Below are 18,806 nucleotides of genomic sequence, written 5' to 3' on the forward strand. Positions count from 1 at the left end.
TTTATTTTAAAACAAAAACCGTTACGATGTTTGAATGTTGTGTGAAGGTATGAGCGTTTTTGGGGCCACCAAGCGCCCCCTACAGGAATTACATTTCAAAACAATCTCCAACTGGAAATATTCGCAGTTCTGGAAATAAGGAGGAGTGGATGAAAGGAGGAGGAGTGGAGGAGAGGAAAAAACCAAAACACTCAGCGCTGTTCGCCATGTTGTGTTCAGGACACATGAGAGAATCTATGGACGCCTCCGAGGGTTTATTCCAGCGGATACACAACATTTAAACACAGACAAATGGAGCTGATCTCATCCGAACCGCCTCGGCCTTTGTGACTGATCTGGGATCATTCGAAGAAAAAACGCGTTTCAGAGGCGCATTAGGATTTTACGGAGGAATACAGTTTATCCGACGCTGAACACTCGGTTTATTTGATTTGTTTTAGATGTTGTTGCTATTTCGGATCGTAGTGTATTTAAACCCCGAGCTGGATTTATATTCGTGTGTTGTGGAATGAAGATCATGACTGTGATTATATAAACCTCCAGATTTATTCAACTCATTTTGAAAAGAAGCAGATCATATCGGGATGTTCTTGAACTTGAACCATGAATAGGAATTTTCCCCATGCATATGGCGACGAACTCGGAATGATCGATCGATACTGATCGATATTAGCGCATAAGTTTCAGGGCAGGCTGCTGTCACTTTCTAAATACAGTATGATTGTATTAAAGCTTGATATTTCATCTATGCAAACAGAAACACACGCTCTGACCTCCAGGCTGAGGATTTGTCAAATCTCTCCAACACTAAACCTCTCTTACAGACTTACACATTGATCCGGACCTGTTTGCTCACAAATAAATGCTTTTGGCAATATTAAAACATTAATTTTAGAGGGAGAGGATTATCAGATTGGGTGTTGCTGGGATTTATTGCAGTACAAGAATCTGCCCTGAAAATGAGGACAGACACCAAACTGGCCTTGGCCATATTCCTCGTATCCTGTTCATCAGGTGGGTAGACATTTCTGCATTATGTCTGGTGTTTTTGATTTGTTTTTAATTAAAAACTGCACAGCTTAAGCCTGTTGACAAACACGCACATGTTTGACCCCAGCATTGGTCATGGATTGTGAGCTGTATCGGATTAATTTAAAGCTTTTGCCAGTGACACAAGGAGCTGCTTGTTACAGCAGTGTGTTACAGTGGATGTGTGTTACATGTTACAGTGTAACTGCTGTTTATTTGATGTTGCACTGATGGGTTCTGCTCATAATTGAGGTCCAGTATGATTGTGCAGAACAAAGAATAAAGTCTTAGTATGTCTTTTAGACAAGGTTCTTGTACCTGACCATGATTTTTCTCACTGGAAATATGAGAATGTTCTGAAGAATTTTTATTTTGGCCTTGAAAATGAATTATTGAAGCACAGATTCAAGTTAGTAGAATGACTGTTCATTCTGATGGCTTCCATGTGATATATTAATGTCAAAAAAAAAAATCTAAGATATGCTGATACCATCCAAAAGTTTTTGCAAGAAATGTCCCGTGATTTTAAAATCTTGTATTATTTAATCAAAAACAGCAATACTACTATTATGTAAATGTATGTTAAAATTCAGTCTTCAGTGTCACATGATCCATCAGAAATCATTCTAAAATGCTGATTTGCTGCTCAAGAAACATTTCTGATTATTATCAATGTTGAGTATAAAAATAGTTGTGCTGCCTAATATATTTTCAGGATTCTTTTTGATGAATAGAAAGTTCAAAATAACATAATTTACTTGAGATAGAAGTCTTAAGTAAAATGATGAATGTCTTTACTGTCACTTTTGATCAATCTAATGTTTCCTTGCTGAATTTAAGTATTAATTTCTGAAAAATGACTCAGTATGATGATGAGTGCAGAACAAAGACTAAAGTCTTAGTATGTCTTATAGACTTAGTTCTTGTACCTGACCATGATTTTTCCAAATGTTCAGCTTACTCACTGAAAATTTGAGAAATGTTTTGAATAATTTTTATTTTGGCCTTGTAAATTATTTATTGAAGCACAGATTCAAGTTAGTATAATAACTGTTCATTCTGATGGCTTCCATGTGATATATTAATTTTAGAAAAAATCTAAGAAATGCTTATAATACCATCCAAAAGTTTTTGCAAGAAGTGTTTTATGATTGTAAAATCTCCAATTATTTAATACAAAGAACCAGTAAAAACAGCAATACTGTGAAATATTCTTACAGTTTTCTATTATGTAAATATGTTTTAAAATGTAATTTATTGCTGTGATCAAAGCTGCATCATTACTCCAGTCTTCAGTGTCACATGATCCTTCAGAAATCCTTCTAAAATGCTGATTTGCTGCTCAAGAAACATTTTTGATTGATAAAATAATGTTGAAAATAGAAATAGCTGTGCTGCCTAATATATTTTCAGGATTCTTTGATGAATAGAAAGTTCAAAAGAACAACAAATAGAAGTCTTCTGTAAAATTCTATCTTTACTGTCACTTTTAATTAATTTAATGCTTCCTTGCCGAATTAAAGTATTAGTTTATGAAAAATTAGTCATCCCCAAACGTTTAAACAGTAGTGTATGACTAGTGCATACTTATGTAAACATGCAATAATTGAAAATGAATTAGTCCTACATAAAGAATCTGCGTGGCATTGATATTTGATGTCTAATAAATGAACAGTTCTTCTAAATTGAAGATGCAGAGTTTTTAAGCACTGCTTCTTTAGTCATTTAATAGTGATTTCCACATTTCTAATAATACTCAAATCCATCCTGTAAGTGATTATGTTTTCACTTCTCTATACGGTTGAGGTCAAAAGTTTACATCCCCTTTTAGAATCTAGGAAATGTTCATTATTTGACTAAAATATGAGAGATCATACAAAATGCATGATATTTTTTATTTAGTACTGACCTGAATAAGATATTTCACATAAAATATGTTTAATGTAGTCCACATGAGGAAAACAATAGTTGAATTTGTAAAAAAAATGACTTTGTTCAAAAGTGTACATCCCTTGATTCTTAATACTGTGTTGTTACCTGAATGATCCACAGCTGTGTTTTTTGTTCAGTGATAGTTGTTCATGAGTCCCTTGTTTGTCCTGAACAGTTAAACTGCCTGCTGTTCTTCAGAAAAACCCTTCAGCTCTTACAAATTCTTTGGTTTTTCAGCATTTTAGTGTATTTGAACCCTTTCCAGCAATTATTGTATCATTTTAAGATCCGTCTTTTCACACCGAAGACAACTGAGGGACTCATATGCAACTATTACAAGAAAGGAACAACGCTCACAGATGGTCTAGAAGGAAAAAACATGCATTAAGAGCTGGGGGTGAAAACTTTTGAACAGAATGAGAGATGTGTACATTTATCTTATTTTGCTTAAATTATATTTAAGCAAAATAAATATAATAAATATATAAATATATATCTTATTTGCTTGTTATATTTTCATTTAGTACTGCCCTTCAGAGGCTACAGAAGATTCCGTTTCCCAGAAAAAAAATAAGTTAAATTTACTCTGATCTTTACATTTCAAATATTTTCACCTCCAGCTCTTAATGCATGGTTTTTAAATGTTTGACCTCTAAATCTCTAAATAATCTTTCATCAATTTGCTTAAAAGTACAGTTAACATGTCCTGTTATTAACCTGGTAAACTTGTTTATCTAAATAATGCATCTTGATCTTGATTTATTTAAATATTGGCTGCTTTTCTTTGGCTTTTTTTAACAAAGTGTGAGGAGATTTTCCTGTGATCAACTCATCCACCCCTACAGCCCACATCTAAAAAACCTCAGACCAAACTCTGAAGGGGTTTGATGTTGTGTATGTAGAGACAGATAGATGATAAAGAGTCTGGACAATGAGAATACCACAGTTTGGTGCAGATGAGTTGTAGAGTCAAAGATGAGGGCAGCAATGGGTCTTTGATCAAATGCTCGTTCAGATTAGCCACTATTCAGGTCTTTTTAAAGATGTCCAAACGCTCCAAGATTACAGAGTCTGGAGCCAGAATAACTCTAATGCCATTAAAAACCAGTGTGCTTTGTCTGTCTGACATGCTTCTTTATAGTTTAACCAATGTGTGTTTTACTATGGTGTATAATTTGAGAAAAGTACTTTTTTATGGTGAAATGTGTCATTTCTTTCAATAAATATACAATCAGTGCTCAGCTGATGTGTTTTCTAGTAGCTGAAGCAGACATATTATTAGAATATATTTCTAAAGGGTCTATAATTCGTAATTCATTCAATTGTAGATTGCCTTTGTGGCACTTGACTGTTTGTTTCAAGCAGCCCGATATGGGAAACCTGTCTGAAAACAGTGGTTTGGTGAGTCTCGTGGCTTGCAGAAGTTGTCAGAAGCATCAGAAGTGACAGGTGAAGGTGTTTACTAAACTCCAGATCTCTCTCCTTGCTCAACCAGCTCTGAAATGGGCCAAAGGTCTACAGCAGCCCTCATCCTCTTTAGCATAAGCCTGCAGGGCTCACGTAGACTTATGCCAAGGTTACAGCCGCCGAGCAAATCCCCGCACCAGCAAACCTCACACAGCGACTCTAAGAGCAGGTCACTGCTGATCAAAGTCATTCTCCAGCATCCCAAGATGATGCTTCAATCCCACATGTCTGCCTCATTTATTTTGGCCAAAAAGAGAGAGAGAGATATACAATTTTTATGTCTAGTCTTAAAATGTTAAAACATTAAGGCCGGGGCTTAGTTTAAGTTAGGGTTAAAATCCTTCGAATAAAACATTACAGGTGTGCATCTGGAGAGAACACAATGGCACTGCCATATTTTAAGAATTATCCGAGCAAGATACTATTTAAGTTTAGACGGCTCAAACATGCATTTTAGTCTGGGACTAGACTTCAGTCATGTCTGTAAAACTGGGGTTATGCCTGTTTTAGAACCAGGATTTTTTTTTTAATTGTGACTGCATTCTGCTTTCTTTCTTTCTTTCTTTCTTTCTTATGTTCGTTTGGTCTTTCTTTCTTTCTTTTTTTCTTATGTTTGTTCGGTCTTTCTTACTTTCTTTCTTATGTTCGTACGGCCTTTCTTTCTTTCTTTCTTACGTTCGTTCGGTCTTTCTTTCTTTCTTTCTTTTTTTATGTTCGGTCTTTCTTTCTTTCTTTCTTTCTTACATTCGGTCTTATGTTCGTTCGGTCTTTCTTTCTTATGTTCGTTCGGTCTTTCTTTCTTTCTTTTTTTACGTTCGGTCTTTCGGTCTTTCTTTCTTTCTTTCTTTCTTACGTTCGGTCTTATGTTCGTTCGGTCTTTCTTTCTTACGTTCGGTCTTATGTTCGTTCAGTCTTTCTTTCTTTCTTATGTTCGTTCGGTCTTTCTTTCTTACGTTCGGTCTTTCTTTCTTTCTTTCTTACGTTCGGTCTTATGTTCGTTCGGTCTTTCTTTCTTATGTTCGTTCGGTCTTTCTTTCTTTCTTTCTTTTTTTACGTTCGGTCTTTCTTTCTTTCTTTCTTTCTTACGTTCGGTCTTATGTTCGTTCGGTCTTTCTTTCTTACGTTCGGTCTTTCTTTCTTACGTTCGGTCTTATGTTCGTTCGGTCTTTCTTTCTTTCTTTCTTATGTTCGTTCGGCCTTTCTTTCTTACGTTCGTTCGGTCTTTCTTTCTTATGTTCGTTCGGTCTTTCTTTCTTTCTTTCTTTCTTTCTTTCTTTTTTTACGTTCGGTCTTTCTTTCTTTCTTACGTTCGGTCTTATGTTCGTTCGGTCTTTCTTTCTTATGTTCGTTCGGTCTTTCTTTCTTTTTTTACGTTCGGTCTTTCGGCCTTTCTTTCTTTCTTACGTTCGGTCTTTCTTTCTTACGTTCGGTCTTATGTTCGTTCGGTCTTTCTTTCTTTCTTATGTTCGTTCGGTCTTTCTTTCTTACGTTCGGTCTTTCTTTCTTTCTTTCTTACGTTCGGTCTTATGTTCGTTCAGTCTTTCTTTCTTATGTTCGTTCGGTCTTTCTTTCTTTCTTTTTTTACGTTCGGTCTTTCTTTCTTTCTTTCTTACGTTCGGTCTTATGTTCGTTCGGTCTTTCTTTCTTTCTTATGTTCGTTCGGTCTTTCTTTCTTTCTTATGTTCGTTCGGTCTTTCTTTCTTTCTTATGTTCGTTCGGTCTTTCTTTCTTTCTTTCTTTTTTACGTTCGGTCTTTCTTTCTTTCTTTCTTTTTTACGTTCGGTCTTTCTTTCTTTCTTACTTTCAGTCTTTATTTCTTACGTTCGGTCGGTTTTTCTTTCTTTCTTTCTTTCTTTTGTTGAATTTTACTGAATTTTAAAATTGTATATTTATTATAACAATAAGTATAAACTAAAGGCAATTAATATACAGTATAGTCAACATTTGTGATCCACTTCAAATTCTCTGAAAAAATGAATATTTTTTTTTTTTAAAGTTAAGTGGTTTCAATCAATTTATTTTAGCTGCATTTAATATATATATTATTTTGAAATAAATTGATTGCAACCACTTAACTCATTTTTTTTTTAAATAAATTTAATGAATATTTTTTTCAGAGCATTTGAAGTGGATCAAAACCTTTCATCAAAGATGTCCTAAAACCAAAACAATATATTTATTTATTTGTTTATTTAGATAAAAAAATAATAAATTGCCTAATTTCTAAAAATACATATTTTTAGAAACACTTTTTTTGCATTGTTACATTGTTTTCTTGACACACTTAAGTTCTATATTTTATGTAATTCTCATTACTGTAATACGGTAAATCAGAATAAATTAAAGGCATTTAAAATAATTTAATAATTAACAACGTAATATTTAGGACCAAAATAATGTATAATAATAATGAAAAATAATAACATATTACTTTAAAAATGAAAGGGTTAGTTACCCAAAAATGAAAATTCTGTCATTAATTATTCACCATCATGTTGTTCCAAACCCATAAGATCTTCATTTTCAGAACAAAAATTAAGATATATTTGATGAAGTTCCGCAAGCAAACATCATTTGATGATGCTAGAAGACTACTTTTTGTGTGCAAAAAAAAACAATTCTGATTGTGGTAGAGAGTCAGAAAGCTCTCGGATTTCATTAAAAATATCTTAATTTGTGTTCCGAAGAAGGACTTATGAGTTTGGAACAACATGATGGTGAGTAATTAATGACAGAATTTTATTTTTTAGGTGAACTATCTCTTTAAGGCTGTATTTAAAACAAGTATCTATTGCATTGTGGCATTATTTTTTATTAATGAGAATTCTGCACATTTTCCTAGAAATGTTTTATTTGTTTGTTTTGGCTTTTTTAATGTAATTCTCATTACTGTAATACTGCTATTATTAATTATTAAAATCAGCATTAATTAAATGCAATTTGATTTATAATGTTTTCACATTGTAGTAATGAGGATTTGGCAATAAATGTGTTTGAAATTGACCCACATTGCATGCATGGATGATGATGTTTAACAGATTGTTGATGAGGAGGAACAACAGTATGTTTTGTATGGTCTCTCTGTGAGTTTGAGTTGTTTCTGTAAGTGTAGAAGCTTATCTGTAGCCCCATATGGGCAGCCGTCTCTCTGCCGATCGCGCAGCATGTGGGTGGCGTTGGTGGTTGTGTTTCAGACAGATGTGCCCCTCCGTCCAGCCGCTCTGGCTCCAGCGTGTCCGGAGCAGGAAGGCCAAAACTCTGGGAACGTTCCTCTGGCAGACGGAGGAGTTATAGACTCTGAAAGCATTTCATTTGATGAATTTGCAGAGAAACTGGAGAAGACAGAGCGATTCAGGAACTCACAAGCATGTGTGTGTTGGAGAGAAACTGTGAAGTGTTTAAATGCTCTGAAGAGTAAAATACGATGGTGATCAGGGAGTCGTGCTGGTTTGTGAATGTAAATACGGGGGCAGTAAACCAAAAGTCTTTAACGTGTCACTTTCTTAGTTCAACTGTAATATCAGTCAAGGTTTCTTGCACTGAAAAGAGTCGTAAATGTATTTTTCATGGTCTTTTTCCATCCTGAACCATACAATAGAGCTGTTCAGTCGTGACGTCAATTTGTCAGCAAACCCAGGAGACTAATTCAGCATGGCTTCCCTCAGGAATTTCCTCTGGGTCTATAGCAGATTTTCTCAAAGAGTAAATAAAGATCTATGGTTAACATTACTTAAGATTTTCACTTTTTGTTGTACAACATAAACACACATTAATACCTCAACTTTGAGATACGAAACCATTGTGTGCTTTAAAAATGAAAGTTTCTACAACTAATTTGTGAAGTACTTAAACTCACATCTTAGTCGTATAGTCTTTGTTTGCAGATTTCATTTTCTAAAGCAGACAGTCATTTCTAAATTAGTATTTAAGGTATAATGACTTATAAGTTGTTGCAGCTTAAAATATTTCAAGTAACCACAGACCTTATTTTACTCATTAAACATTCAACATAATAGTGTTATTTTAGTACCATTGATTTATGTTTATAGTTTTTATTAATATTTTCATTTAGGTTTAATTAAAATATATTTTATTTAAATTTTAGTTAAAGTTTTTAATTTGTTGGGTGTTTTTGTTTTTATTTATTTTTATTCCAGTTTTATTTAAAATGAGAAATGTTGGCTGTAAAAAAAAGTAGAGCTGGGCATCAATTAATCACATCCAAAATAAAAGTTTTATATAAATAACGTGTGTGTACTTTGTATATTTATTATGATTTATAAAGACACACATACAATATTTATTTTGAAAATATTTACATGTATATGTTTATATTCATGTAGTTTATATTATGTATAAATATATTTAAAATATAAACATAACATTTTTTATAAAATATACACATGCATAAGTGTATATTTTTATATACTTGAAAAAAATATACACAGTACATACATATATTGTGTACATAAAAACGTATTTTGGATGCGATTAATCACAATTAATTGTTGCCCAGCACTAAAAAAAAAAGTTTTGTATATTTAATTTTATTTCAGTTAATGTTTTTTCTTTTTTTTTTTTCTTTTTTTCTTCTAAGTAGTGTAAAGTGTATTTTTATTTTATTTTATGTTTTTAATAGTAGTTTCAGTTAACTGAAGTAACCCTATAATAATTTTGTACCAATTATATATATATATATATATATATATATTTTTTTTTTTTTTTTTTTTTTTTTACTGTAAATCAACAATTGTCTTCTGGGTTTTGACTACAAACTGAACCGATCAATCAAACTGGCTGTTTGTGTTACTGTTCCTTTAAGACTTCTGATATGATTTGCCAACCTCATTGAATATGTATATATTATATGCAAATGAAATGTGGGTGGGCATATGTTAATGAGCTTGGGATTGTGATTTCATAACCATGAATGTTTCTGCACAAGGCCTTTTTGCTGAGTTTCAGTAATGGTCTTGGTGGACTGGAGGCAGTTTTTAAAGTTATGTCTCTGTCCCAGATGCCGCTTTCAGTTCTTTTTGGTGGAGTCTAGACTTGCTTCTCAAAAATATATTTTCTCAAAAGTCTTTTCACGTCTCCTAAAATTCTATTTCAAAAGAGCGAAGAAAGTCCTCTTCTCCACAGTTTGCTCCACTGAGGTTTATTCTACAAGAAAAAGTTTTGATATTGCCAGCAGATGTGAGACTGGAAAATCAGAGACTTTTCTTGATCTTACAGTACTGTATGTCTGTCAAACAAATGCAAACACAAAATCTAGAAGGGTCCATTTACTTTTACTTTTTGCTCATAAAAAGTGCAAAGTTTAAAAGCACTGCATGTCTTAGAAAGTTTCTTACTCTAAATTTGTGAGCTAATCTAGTTTGTGCTTTTAACTCGGCATTGTGAGCTATTATTGACTTGTATGACAAATTTGTCGGATGTTCCTCATTTGTAAGTCTCCGGATAAAAGCGTCTGCTAAATGACAGGACAGTGTTTTCCAAATGGGTCTTACAGGGTGATAGAAATGCCTACTGACTTACATTTGCATTTAAACATTTAAACAAATATTAATAACATGCCAAGTAGTCATAGGTGATTCATTAGATATGTGTATGCACTCATTAAATTAGATGCAGATGTTCAGATGTTAGGTATGCGTTTCAGTTTGACCTTAAAACTTTTTTACATGACGGGCATGCTATGGCAAGCAAAAGAAAGCTCTTAAAATATGATTATTGTTTAAAATGATCATTTCTAATCAGGGTTGTTTCTGACCGTTGTCCTAGAAATGGTCTTATTGTCTAAAAGTAAAAAAAAAAACATAAAAGAAAGCAAAAAAAAAAAAAAAAAAAACTTTAATATTTACAATTTAAAGGAGTGTTTTAGTCATTTGGATTAAATGAGTTCAGCTGACACATTTTTCTCAGCATGCAAAAAATACTTTTCTTACTTCGATTATTTGTCTTGTTTCCAGCCAAAATATCTAAAAAATGTAATAAATAAATAAATAAAAATTTGTTTTCGGAACAAACAAGTCAAAATGAAGCAATTTTTGCTTACAATAAGCGAAAAAAAATCTTATTTCAAACAGAAAACAACCCCACTGGCAGATTAACGCACTTAATTTAGACTTGTTTAAAAAAAATAATAATAATACAAAATAATTTTACTTGTCTAGAAAATCCTGCTTGATTTAAGAAATTTCAGATATTTTGGCTAGAAACGACAAAAAAAACGAAGTAAGAAAAGCATTTTTTTGCAGTGCACTTACGTTTCAACCTGACTTTTGTTTGTTTGATTGTGGAAGTGCATTATTAGATGTGCTGGTCTTGTTTCTCTCTACTCTTTTATGCTCATTTGTATCCTCAGTTATTCCCGGTTTGTGAATCCGAGTGGGTTTTATTGCCGATTGTACAGTATGCTCAGCGTCTGAGGGAGCGCATTGATTTTGTGTATTGGATTTGGCTCTCTGCGAGGTTTCCTGCAGTAGTTCTTGTAAATTTGAGTACCTCCTCCTGCTCTGGCTTGTGATTTACACGTCTGTCCCAGCAGGCCTGGTGTCCAGCCTCATTAGCTCATTACTGAGAGTACGAGCGCTTCATTCAGAGCAGATAACTCCTTGCACTTATTATTGCTTATTCCTAGCTAAAGGAGCCTTATTGGAGCACAGTGCCTAACTACATTCAAACTATAAATGTACTAATGCTAATAATAACCACTTTGAGAATGCAAACCAAAAAGAAATGCTTAAAAAAAATTAACACTTTCTATGAAGCCTGTATTTATAATACATTATAAGGGTATTCTTAAGGCATTATAATGAATGCATAATGCATTATAAAAAAACTTATAATATGTTGTATAATCTCATTAGAATTCATAAGAACAGTTTTTACTTATTTGTGGTTCTAGCTTTTAAGAGTATGGTTAAGTCTCATATCTTGCCATGTTACTCATGTCACTTTACTTAAAGCATACAAAGACCACTTATTAGTAATAATAATACTAATACTAATTTGATAGTACCCTTTAGACAGCCTTTGATAAGTAACTGTGCAACTCCATGTCAACTAGCAGTCATTATTATTAGTAGGATGCTAAATATATAACACTGTATTTTGATGATTCCCTAAATAACAAACTGATTGTAAGTTACTTTGCAAGCATGTAAACCTTCTACCCATAGCCTAGCCTTAACCTTAGTACTAATAATCTAAGGAGTGTTAGTTGACATTTAGTTGGAAAGTTGCTTATAGACTAAGGGGACCATCAAAATAAAACATAATATAATGTAAAAAAAAAATACATGTAATATGATATAGTCCAATAAATGAAGTAATTTAATATGACGACCATTGTGTGTTTTAAATAATCATAATCTTAAAAGTTATAACCTCAAATACCCAAGTATTATAATTGTTGTTATGATTATTCATGAGTTGATATAACATATTATAAGTTTTTTTATAATGCATTATGCATTCATTATAATGCCTTAGAAATACTCTTATAATGTATTATAAATAGAGAAATAGATGAACCGAATCAATTGAGTGTCATTTACAGTAAAACCGCTGCGATTGATTCAAACTTGTGGCTTCGATCATTCATTTCAAACAAGTTACTAACAAAAACCAGATAAAAAAAAACAAAAAAACATTAATTCTTGAAATTTGACATCACTTGTAATGATTTTAAAAAGCGTGTAGTGATGGGTGAAAAAGGTCTTTCAAATCTCTTAAACCATTCTGTAGCAAAATGATTCACTGTTTCAAAGTGCTCCACTTGGATTGCATGTCACAAATCATTTGTTTTTTTCATACAAATCATGTATAGCAAATCATTTGATTTTGAACAGGATTTCAAAGTTTTTTCATGAATCGTTTGACTTCGATTGGGGCTTCAAATCCTGTATCGCAAATCATTTGATTAAGAACAGGATTTGGTTTAGATTGGAACTTTGTGAATCATTGTGAATTTGATTCATATCGTGACTTCAGAGCCCGTATCACAAAGTTTTTGGATTTAGATTGAAACGAATCAAATAAAATTATTTGTGATGCACGATTTAAAGTCCCTATCAGAATGAAATGATTAGCGATATGTCAAGTCATATTTGCGAAGTCAAATGATTCACGATACATTCCCCAAGTCCTGATTTGAAATGACTGAATCATTATTCAGATCGGGACTTTAGAGCGTGGATCGCAAATCATTTGATTCAGATCAGGACTTTGGTGTGGGTTCTCGAATCATTTAATTCAGTGTGGGACTTCAGAGCGTTTATGGTGGTTTATTTGTTTCAGATCAGGATTTTGGAGTGATTTCGCAAATCCTTTTTTCAGATTTCTTTTTTGAAACAGTAGAAAACATCAAACCATTAAGGCAGTACAGTTATAAAAACAAAACAAAGGAAAAGTTAGTATATTTAGAAAAATTTGTATATTTTTATTTTATTTTTAGAACTTGTTTGATAAGTGAGATCTCTGATTGACGTTTTTGAAAAGCAAAAAAGTAGTGCTTGAAAAGTCCTTGAAATCCTGGAATTTCATTTTACAGTATTTGTACGAACCCTGATTTTATATCATTAAAAAAATTTATTTTATTTTTTTTTTCAAAAAATTGTTAGGAAGAACAATTTTAACTGTTATATTTTAATTTAATTTTTAAAAATATTTTAATTTGTATGTTATATTTTTATTGATTTAATTCAGGCAATATTTTCATCAAAATTAGGCATTATGCAAGTATGCATTTTAATTTTTATTGAACAAAAATATATTATATATGTCAATATAGTGTATCTCATCGGGTCCAGGTGTGTTTCCACTTGCGTCTGTAGTTCTGTAGTTGCATGTTTCTGCTGCTGACGGTGTTTGATTGATTGCTGTTGGCAGCTTATGGCTCAAGAACAGCATTGTGGGTAAAATTGAGCAGATTAGGTGGTAAAAAAGGTCTACCACAGTATATTGAAAGTGTGTGTGTGTGTGTGTGTGTGTGTGTGTGTGTGTGTGTGTGTGTGTGTGTGTGTGTGTGTGTGTGTGTGTGTGTGTGTGGCACTGCCTAAAACACACACATATATTGACTTCCCTTTATTTTAAAAAAAGATGAGGAAGCACTTTGTGAATCTGTGCTGGAAATGACAGGCATGTCATTTGAAGTTCAGATTTTCATTAAATACGGAAAGTGATCAAACAGGAACTTTGTTTCCAAGAACAACAGATCATGTTCAGTGGGTCTTGATTCAGTTCTGGTCAGGATTAGTTGACTAAATGATTAATTATAGATCAGTTTACAGCACAGACTCAATTCCGATGTAGTCTCGAGGCTTTTGTGAGTTTAAAATCTAGTTCTGGAGTTTAGAAGTTTTGATCTGTTGCAGTTGATCTGAATCTGCAGAGAGAAAGAGAACAGATGATAGATTTAAGAAATCTTAAAAAAACATTTCTGTGTAGCAGTGTCTATTTTTGACATCATGCAATTCAACTAAAGTTTGTATATACATTTTGAAACTACATGAAATATTTGTACCTGGTGAAAATCTTGATGTTAAGCTCAAAGAAACAGTGATTGTTAAAGTATGCTTACATTATTTGGGCTCACTTCTGTGGATAGAAAGGCAGGAGTTTTAACAGGTCTGTCTTAGTTTTATTATCTTTGCACTTGATTTATTGTAGACCACACAAAGTGTGCAATTATTGCTGTTTTTGTTGGTTAGTGAGTGGCTGAGCATCATCGCCCTCTGCTGGTAAGAGTGTGTTTGATTATTATTTTTTAAATACTTCCAGATTAATATTCAGAGACTGCTTGTTTAATGCAGATGATTTATTGCTCATGTTCAGATTTCAAAAAGAAGACATTAAAGTTACTGATAAAAAGCTTTGCATTGACTTCAATGGAATATGTAGACAGACTGATGATTTTATCTTAATTGAGGTCATTAAGAGAAGATAAATGACTTTTAATGAGAAAGCAGACACAAGTTGAGACATCAGAAGGTTCCTCCAGGCACAAACACACCATTCAGAAACTCACACGTGACTCCAGAAGAATGAAAGTGACATTTAGGAAAGAAATGATCCATCGCAGAAATATTTCCAACGGCTGGAACTGAACAAGCTGGATGAGATGGTGTGAGAGATCGGTGCCTGTCGGCTTGTTTAATGCTGTGATTTATGAAAGTAACTCGACTATTACTCTGAAAGCTCGTAATTATTTCTTTATCACGCATCTCTGCCCTGCAGCCCGATGAAGGCTTTTAATGTTTGTGTCTCAGCGACGCTTGCGTGGAATTCGCTGAATGTTCAGTGGGCTGACGTGAATGGAAATCTGTTGGGCTTGTTGAATTATTGAGAGAGGTCAAAGAAGTCTGTCAGCAGAAATGTCCGATTGCTCCACATCTCGCCTTTCTAGCATTCCTTTCCTTCAATGAGCTGTTGTGGATGAAATACAAGCCTTTTTCTTGAGAAACACACTCACTGAGGCATTCCTGCTCATGTACACTACTGTTCAAAAGTTTGTCAGAAAGATTAATACACAACTTATCACTATTTGTCAAGGATGCATTAAATTGATCAAAAGTGACAGAAAAAAACTTTTATGATGTTACAACACTGCAAAAAAAAATATTTTCCTACTTTGATTTTTTTGTCTTGTTTCCAGCCAAAATATCTACAAATTCTTAAATCAGGAAGGATTTTCTAGACAAGTAAAAATTATTTTCTTGTTTTCAGAAAAAAAACAAGTCAAGTTTTTGCTTAGAACAAGCAAAATAATCTACAAATGGGGTTAGCAAAAAAAAAAAAATCTTATTTCAAACAGAAAACAAGATTATTTTTCTTACTCCATTGGCAGATTATTTTGCTCGTTTCAAGCAAAAACTCACTTAATTTTGACTTGTTTTTTCTTAAAACAAGAAAATAATTTTTACTAAAAAGTCTAAAAAATCCATCTTGGTTTGAAATAGTTTAGATATTTTGGCTGGAAACAAGATGAAAAATCGAAATAAGAAAAGCAGTTTTTTAAGTGAATAGATCTGTATTTCAAATAAATCGTGTTCTTTTGAACTTTCTGTTCATTTGTGAATCCTGAAAAATAAAATGCATCAGTTTCCACTAAATATTGTGCAGCACAACTATTTTCAACATTGATAATAATCAGACTTTTTTCTTGAGCAAGCAAATTAGAATATTAGAATGATTTCTGAAGAATCCTGTGACACTGAAGACTGGAGAAATGATGCTGAAAATTCAGCTTTGATCACAGAAATAAATTACATTTTACAGTATATAAATAGTAAACAGATAAATTGTACTTTAAACTTTGTACTTTAAATTGTAATAATATTTCACAATTTTACAGTTTTTACTATATTTTTTATCAAAAGAATTCTAAAATATTAATTAGCTCTTAAAGCAATAATTCACCTGAATTTTGTCTTATCATCAGTGAATAACATTTAAAATTTCAGTCTGTTCCTCACAAAGTTATAATAGCATCATGCAATATTATTATAAAATTAAGACATGCATGAATTTGCAACAATTTTACAACAATTTAGGCATTCATAGGTGAAAACAGTGCACTTTCATAATGCACTTAAAGTGCTGTATTTTAATGCACTAATTTTGTACTAAATATACTAAAAATTATTATATAGTTCTTCTTTAGTGTACTCAATTAGACTAGTATGAAAGATGGGTTCAAGTGTACTAAAAGTGGTAACTAAATTCTTTTTTAAATACAGAGATAGTATTTTAAAAACACATTTTAGTTCATATTTATAGTGTTCCAAAATAGCATCGTCGAGATGATCTTAAGTTTTTCTTTAGTACTAAAGTATAATTTTTAGTATATTAAGTACAAAATTTGTGTGTGAAAATAGAGCACTTTGAGTGCATAATGGAAATGCATTTTTTTCCACCTGGGTTGAATGCAGTTCCACAATGTATTGTGACAACACACTGAAAACTCATTTTGAAAATAGACAATTTTACTGTTTGTTTTTTATGCTTATTAGAGTATTGTGTGTGAGTTTAGCAACATCCAGCTATTAAAATCAATTGTGAGAGGGACACTATCTAAATGGTTTGAACTATATAAGCCCTGAAATTATAAAATGAATCATCTACACTTTTGGAGCATTTTTTCCCCCCTTTGGAGGTCCATTGATGATGTTAGTCATAGTTTATTACATCAAAAAGTGTAGTTTTTAGGCATTTTCAGTGATCTTTAACAATTCAAAAAGCTGAGTTTGATACACTGAAAATAAATTTAGAGAAGCAATTTGTGCTCAGAAATAACTTTACAAGTAATTACAAAGAAATAGCAAGTAACTGTTTTTTTTATCTTTTATTTGATCTCTTTTCTTTTTATTTATTATATAATAAAAAAAACTTGATAGGTGTACTGCGTTAGGCTAAACGACACTTTTTTTGTGCAATTTTTAGAACAAAACAAAAAAAGAACATACAAGGGCAATTACATAATACATAAAACATAACATAAAAAGAAAATTAAAATTAAAATAAGGAAAGCAGTAACATCACATATCCATAATCAAGTACAAATAGTTATAAGTTATTCAAAAAAACAATATATTTAAGGCCTTAAAGTTTTTTACCATTGTTTTTGTTTTTTTTACTTTGCTATTATTTGTTTCTTTTAATGTACACAGATAGTGACCAATTTCTTTTTTAAAATGAGTGAAATGAGTTTTTTTCCACTGCCCATTCGCATTTATAAATGAAAAACTTTCCATATATAATAAGTAGTTAATGAAACTTGCATAGCGCTTTTAGCATGTTATTGCTCTTTTGTTGTTTTTGATTGCTTCCATTGTCCTCTTTTGTAAGTCGCTTCGGATTAAAGCATCTGCTGTATGTCTAAATGTAATGTAAATGTAACACATTACAATAGAAAGATTAAGTAGTATTTCTTCAAAATGTACTCCAATAATTTACAATTTTCAAAAGTATTTTTTTTACAGCATACTGTACCTTTAAAATGAGTCTTTATTTTTTTAAATGTGCTTCAGGTGCAATTTTGGGTCGCTCGGAAACACAAGAGTGTGCGTTTTATAATGTGAGCTGGGAGAAGGATGGAACGAACCGGAGTGGAATCGAATCATGTTATGGAGAAAAAGACAAGCGACGACACTGTTTCTCCACCTGGAAGAACCGCTCAGGAACCATCGAAATGGTGAAGCAGGGCTGCTGGCTGGATGACGTTAACTGCTACGACAGGTACGCTCAAACACCTGCTTGCATTCGTCGTGCATGTTTTGAAGTGAACAGAGACATGAATGATGACACATGTTGTCTCTGTGTGTGTGTGTGTGTGTGTGTGTGTGTGTGTGTGTGTGTGTGTGTGTGTGTGTGTGTGTGTGTGTGTGTGTGTGCAGCAGCGAGTGTGTGGAGCGTAAGGAGAACCCAGACGTCTTCTTCTGCTGCTGCGAGGGAAACATGTGCAACGAGAAGTTCCTCTACAGTCCAGAGATGATTCAGAGTGAGTAACACACACTTCAGAGCTCTCAGACACAAACACACACAGATATATAGTGTGAAGCACTGCTGCCAGAGACTGGAACTAAAATAAGCACATTTCTTTGGGTGAAAAAAGCTGCTCAGCAGGAACAAAGCATCATTTTAGAAGAACAGAACAGAGTGTTCGGCACAGTGCGCACATCGGGACATTGTGCACATTTCAAGACTAATAATCAGACTTCAAACACTTTTAGCTGCACTCAACTGTGTTTCATGAATGTTACACTACAAGAGGGTCTAAAACCTTATATATTCACTGCAGTACTTTACTTACTTTTTGTCTTGTTTCCAGCCAAAAAATTCTTAAATCAAAAAGGATGAGTAAAAAATATTTTAGTCAAAATTAAGTGAGTTTTTGCTTAGAACAAGCAAAATAATCTAAAATATACTCCTTCACTTATATACTCACTGCAAAAAAATTATTTTCCTACTTGAATTTTTGTCCTGTTTCCAGCCACAGATATAAAAATAAATCAAGAAGGGCTTTCTAGACAAGTAAAAATTAAGTGTTTGTGCTTGAAACACGCAAAATAATCTGCCAATGGGGTAAGAAAAATAATCTGGTTTTCAGTTTGAATTGAAAAAAATTATTATTATTATTATTTTTTTTTTTTTGCCATTTCCCATTGGCAAATTATTTTTCTTGTTCTAAAAGCAAAAAATCACTTAATTTTGATTTACAAAAAACAAAAACACTTTTTGCAGTGTACTCCTTCACTTATATATTCACTGCAGTGCTTTACTTTGTACTTGTATTTGTCTTGTTTCCAGTCAAAATATCTACAAATACTTAAATCAAGAAGGATTTTTTAGATTAGTAAAAATTGTTGTCTAGT

At 32.5% G+C, this 18,806-nt stretch overlaps 1 protein-coding gene across 2 annotated transcripts in view; it reads left to right on the top strand.

The window, feature by feature from the left end:
* The first annotated feature begins 205 nt into the window (after positions 1 to 205).
* LOC141346384 (activin receptor type-2A-like) overlaps positions 206 to 18,806 on the top strand; it is a 33,174-nt gene continuing 14,573 nt past the window's right edge. The window contains exons 1-3 of one of the 2 annotated variants that reach the window (XM_073851238.1): positions 206 to 1,014; positions 17,463 to 17,670; positions 17,829 to 17,932. In XM_073851238.1, the coding sequence (XP_073707339.1) occupies positions 960 to 1,014; positions 17,463 to 17,670; positions 17,829 to 17,932 (367 nt within the window). In that variant the 5' untranslated portion in view covers positions 206 to 959. The remainder of the gene's footprint in view (positions 1,015 to 17,462; positions 17,671 to 17,828; positions 17,933 to 18,806) is intronic. The other variant, XM_073851239.1, reaches the window with a different exon arrangement.

This window comes from Garra rufa, chromosome 12, assembly GCF_049309525.1.
Source record: "Garra rufa chromosome 12, GarRuf1.0, whole genome shotgun sequence".
Lineage (NCBI taxonomy): Eukaryota > Metazoa > Chordata > Actinopteri > Cypriniformes > Cyprinidae > Garra > Garra rufa.